Source organism: Lingula anatina, chromosome 4, assembly GCF_051362555.1.
Source record: "Lingula anatina isolate TDL-2025a chromosome 4, LinAna3.0, whole genome shotgun sequence".
Classification (NCBI taxonomy): domain Eukaryota; kingdom Metazoa; phylum Brachiopoda; class Lingulata; order Lingulida; family Lingulidae; genus Lingula; species Lingula anatina.
The window spans coordinates 1067635-1073306 of record NC_141770.1 but is presented as its reverse complement, the minus strand read 5'-3'; the positions used below and the strand labels follow the sequence as shown (position 1 = coordinate 1073306).

The 5672-nt window shown below is 39.3% G+C and overlaps 2 protein-coding genes across 2 annotated transcripts; both read left to right on the top strand.

Annotated features, from left to right (window-relative positions):
• LOC147762013 (putative serine/threonine-protein kinase pats1) lies at positions 1–2904 on the top strand. Its single transcript, XM_087010568.1, has 4 exons — positions 1–1220; positions 1363–1404; positions 2440–2519; positions 2722–2904. Exons 1-4 carry the CDS (start codon positions 239–241, stop codon positions 2902–2904), a joined length of 1287 nt encoding a protein of 428 aa, XP_086866694.1. The 5' UTR covers positions 1–238.
• Positions 2905–3425: 521 nt separating this feature from the next.
• On the top strand, positions 3426–5672 carry LOC147762012 (caspase-8-like). Its single transcript, XM_087012193.1, has 4 exons — positions 3426–3634; positions 4045–4158; positions 4370–4479; positions 5120–5672. Exons 1-4 carry the CDS (start codon positions 3481–3483, stop codon positions 5237–5239), a joined length of 498 nt encoding a protein of 165 aa, XP_086868319.1. The 5' UTR covers positions 3426–3480; the 3' UTR covers positions 5240–5672.

The following is a 5672-nucleotide window of genomic DNA, read 5'->3' as shown; positions in this document are numbered from 1 at the left end:
CTTAACATTTTATATGAAATTGAACATTTTAAACCCCATACCGTGTTATTTATAGGAAGCCGCTGATGAGATACTTGATCAACTCAGGGACTATCTGGAGGACAAGCAGGAACTCGCAGAACACGTCTACCGTTGTTTTGCCATAAGTAACTTGGCCGACGTTGAGGAGTTTGATGAAATAAAAAGCGAGATCGAGCATCTTTGTGGCTATAGCAGAGACAGAGAAGCTGGCCGCCAAATGCACCCAGTGAGATGGTTCCAGTTGGAATTGGATTTGGCGAAGAAGAGTGAAGAAAGGCCGATCATATATATTAAAGAACTGCGTGATATGGCGCGCTTAGTTGGAATCCGTGACGCGGAGTTAGATGAAATGTTTATTCCTTACCATCATCATCTGGGAGACGTCCTACACTTCAAAGTGGATGGACTGGAAAATATCGTTATATTGGATCCACAGTGGTTAGCAGATCTGTTTTCTGCCATCATGACCCCGCCTGTTAGTAAAAGTGGAAAGGATCGCCTCGATTACTTGAAACGAAGTCTGGAAAAAGGAGAACTGAACGAGGAGGTGTTCGATGTATATCTGCAGAAGGAAAAGATGACCGACATGAAAAACGAAGTGATTCAACTTATGGAGCATTTTGACCTGATGTTGGACATATCTAAATCAGTTCAAAATCCAATGCTGCCGTCTGGAAAGAGAAAATTCGTCGTGCCTAGCATGCTGAAATCCAATGACCTGGTGAACTTTCGCCCCCCCGAGAAGGCTCGAGAAATATCTTTATTCATTTCATTCCCTCACGGCTTCTTTCCTCCAGGGCTATTCCATCGTTTGATCATCCGTCTGCTTAGGAAGTATAAACCTTACCATTGTGTAAATGGCATCCCAGATGTTGGTTTTGACCACGCCTCCTTCCGTCTGGAAGACAAAACATCTGTGCTTCATCTCTTCACTGCAGAAAAGGACATTGAACTAGTGATAGATAACGCTGAGAGTAACATATACTTCAACGCACGACAAACAGTGGAAGACGAGTTGTCCTATCTTCAAGAGACATACTGTCCCAGAATGCATTTTGGCTACTTTATCAGGGCAAACGATAAGAGGCACAAAATGCCGATAGAAGCAGAGACCGTTCTAAAAACAGATGCCATCCGTGTATGCGTAGAGAAATCTGACGAAGAGATTCAGCTGAAACCATATCGTGTTTGGTTTACAAGTAAGTGATTTAGAAAAAGAAAACAAGTTCTCTTGTTTGGAAATGGACATAATGTATTGGAATTTCAGACTGTGCTATAAAATGTCAAAAAAAAATAAAAAAAAAAGATAACAATAATAAATTTGCATTTCAATCATTTTAGCTGTGGAGAAAGAACCACGCAGTCCTCAAAGTCTGGAGGCAGGTAAGAAAAACCGCCTCATCTTTTAATAGTCTCTAAGCCTCTCACTCGCCTCCTCATGTGTCGTCCCATTGTAGCCGAAATTTAATGACTGTACCCCTGCAGGGACGACGCATGGGGAGGCGAGATAGGTGGAGAGACCATTAAAAGATTAGGCGGCTGTTCTTTCATGTACGTCCGCCATATTAAGTTCCAGGATTTGTAAAGCCATGGATCAATTCGTTGTGAATGCGATCTTAGACTAATTGGTCCGCGGGTCAAATATGGCCGACCCACTTGAATGCAATGCCGCTAATACCCTAATGGTGTACCCGCCGACCACAAGCGCCAGTCTTGCAGGGGCCTAGCTATTAAACCGCTTCGCTGAGATTTAATCAGAGTAATTGCTAGTCTCCAGCAAGCCTGACGTTAATTTTGACAAACCTGACAAGACAGTGTCGTTCTCATACGCTGTATTACACAGTAGTGAGCCTGGTTTCTTTGACACCACGGTACATTCTGTTATACATTTTTAACAGTAAACTCTTGAAAGTTTTTCTATTTAAAGTCCCTTAACCGTTTTCAAAATTTGTGATCATATAACAAAACGGTTTGAGAATTTAGGTCACCTCTAAGCTATGTTCTGCCGCATGGCGCAATCGTAAAAAAAGTACTTGTCGCGTGCATCCCAATATAAATCGACAACAGTATATAGTAAGCCAACTTTCGTCTAGGTCTCACGCTTGTACATGGTTTCATTTACTGGACACCGAATTTAACAAGGGACTGCGCATGCGCATGGGGGCAATATGGGAACTGGTGCATTCTGCCGATGAACCATCGGGGGGGGGGGGTACCAAATGGGGCCAGACCATATTAACAGGACAAAAATACGGGAGGCCATAGCTAGTGACCCAATGAACTTGACCAAGGTTGGCAGACAGTGAACCAATGAAACCATTTTACTGGGATTGCGATGCTCCCGGCAAATATTTTACCATAGTATGCGCTATAAAATCGATATTAATTAGGGACGTGGGAGACATTTTGCACTTTTAGGCACAAGCAGAGAGGAGAAAGTTAAGGTCTGGCCTTGTACAGTTGAACTCTTCGAGAAGAAGGCATATGACGCTAAACGGGTTTGTTGCTACACTTCATTAGATTTTATTTTTGATATATAAGTCTGTTATATTATATTCAAACTTTATAAAAGATTTATTGTTAGAAAATTTGCAGTTTTATAACAACATCCTCTAAATGTTTCACACCTTATCTCCTTGATACACCAGTAAAATTTTGTAATTGCAGTTAATGCTCCCAAAATTTTTTGGCAATCAACAGGTCTACAAGAACTACACAGATTGGAGGGGAAGAGCTGTGATCATCAACAATGTCAGCTTTGACAATAAGTTTTCACTTGATAGGAAGGGCACAGAGGTGGATGTTGAGCATTTGAAAAGTTTATTTCGGCAGTTACATTACTTGGTGTTGAAGCATGACAACCTGACAGCTGAGGTACGTTGATATCTTAAACTGTCAGTTATCCTGCCGCATTTTCGTATTTTGTATACTAGCTATAGTACGAATACATATAAAGAGATGCATTTCACACGCGGAAGTGTCCAAAAATAAAATTCAATAAATTCAAAGTTGTATTCATTTTTAAACATGTGTATAGAACAAAATTCCACGAATGTCTCAATTAAATTTATTTTTTCACTTTTACCATGTCTTTACGTTATGACGTTTCTATATAGGAAATGCCAACCATTGCTGAGTTTAGTTTGTCAATTTGGGAAAGCACTGTGGCAAAAAAACTGTTGCAATTACTCTCCAGTTTGGCCTCAAAATGTCTTAGATTGCTTGGGCGATGTTTTTAAAATACATAGTTAAAACTATCAGATAATGACATACATCTGAAGAAGATTAACACACATTATGGTATATGAAGTGGGGTGTCAGTTAATGATACAATAAAACAAAACGGTTTTATGAACATAAATGATCAAATGTAGATATTTAAATTATGCTATTTAGGCTATTGACCAACTTGCCAGACGTGAGTCAAGCACTGATCACAGTGCTTACTCTTCCTTCATCATGGTGATCCTGAGTCATGGTGGAGAGAACACGGTGATAGGCACTGATGGTAATCACATAGGGTATGACCAAATTCTGGCGCACTTTGAGGCTTCCAGGTGCCCGACACTGAACGGCAAACCCAAGATGTTCTTCATATCTGCGTGTCAGGGCAGTAAGTACTATTCATCTAGGTTGATGTATTATTGTGTTCTTCATGTCAGACAAGTTTGAATTTGGTGTGTAAAGTATGATATGAGGTTTTTATTGATTCTTTCTTTTATGCTTTTGTGTTTAAACGTATTGTGATTGTTATAATGATTGATATAGTAAAACATGTTGTATCCTACCTTTTATAAATCTGGGGGGGGGAGTTTTTATATATTTTTATTTTTATCATATAAAATATTAAATGGAGCTTTATTAAACAGTCATACTAACGGTGGTTTAGATATTTCAGTAAATAATTTTCTCTTTTGCACAATATTAAGTGAAAAATTTTTGTCAGTATAATTTGGGAATTGCTTCATTACTTCTTTGTCCTGCCTTTTATCTATGTAAAAACATCTCTTAATTTTGCATAAGGTATGGATGAAAATGCGCCGTTGCTAAATACAAAACAAGTGCCACCGAGACCGCAAGAAACTCACTCAAATCCAGAGAAAGCTGATATGATATTAGTAACTTCAACGACCAGAGGTAAGATTGTCGAGTGTTTTTGTTTCTAGTGACTTTTTGTTCTATTGATACATCACATTTTTGTAGAAAAAAAATTAAGGACGTGTGATGTGAATATCATTAGATGGCGTCCGAAAAGTATATCTTCTGTTATAGTCTTCTTGGCTGCATTTTGACCAAAGTGACGCTTGTTTGACACCCGGCATTAAAGTAAGGTTTGCTTACCATTCAGGTGACAAGTCTTGGCGATCTACTGAACATGGTACGTTTTTCATTCAGTGTCTGGTTAAAGAGCTCTCGGAAAAAGCATGTGACACCCATCTACTTGATATATTGACACAGGTAATCACGTATTACAACAGTTCTCTTTGAAACAAAACTAAAGACAAATGGTTAATGTTGTCCCCTCAAATATCACTCCCAGTAGCTAAGTGTGGCAGGAGCGGTGGTCCGCTTGCGTCCGTAGTCCGTTTTCCATTGCTTTGCACCGGTGAATTTCGTTCCACAACACTTCGAATAACCCTATTCTTTACTGGTACTAACAGTATCGGAGCCCGGAGTTCCATTCCCAGGACTACCATTTCTGTCACACCGGCATAGGAGGATTTCGTACATTATAGAGACAGATGATTATTTTGGGATGCGCCAGTTACAAATATTAGACAGATCTTTTCATACGTTTTACATACATGTTCTTCTGCGGCCCCACGAAAGCCGAATAGATAAATGCACTGATGTGATCAGCGCAGTTAAACCTCCTTTACACTGGGTATTATTATTTTTCTACTCTCAATCGGGCCCGTATTATGGAACGCAGATAGGACGCCGCCCACAGGGGGCGTAAACTAATATCTCAGTTAAGCCCCCTTTACACTGGACGATTACGTTAATTATGAAAAGTAGCAAAATGTAATTTAAAATCACACATTTCAAAGAAAGTGGTTGATGTTGCTATGTCAACTGGTTATTGTTTATCAACAAGGTGAACGACAGTGTCTCCAAGATGCCAACTCGAGATGGTTGCCGACAGATATCAAGTATATCGACGCTAACATTGAGGAAATCATTGTATTTCTGGCCAGGGCTGTACTATCCAGAGTGAATTAAGGCAGTGGAAGTGGACATACAGGTACACTTGCTATGTAGTAGCCACCCTCGCCTTCTGTTACCATGATGTTTCTATTGAGACTCAAGTAACTTAAATTTGATCACATGTTCATTTTTCTCAACCTACATTTTTTTCTCGTTTAATTTTTTTCTCGTTTAATTTTTTTTTATTTTGGTTTCCGCCGTACATAGACTGGAGTTCTTTACTGTTATTGATAATCACCACTTGTATTTAGTATATGGCAAATAAAACCGTAAATTTACAAACTTTGGAACACGGTTCCAGCACCAAATATAAAGAAGTAAGAGGCGTATTTCATGTTGTGCTTATAATGTTTTCTTTTTCAAACGAAATGTGTGTCAGGTGTCTGGGTTAGTACTTACCAAAATAGAGGTGTTCCGTTTTTGCTGCCTGTTTCTAATCTTCA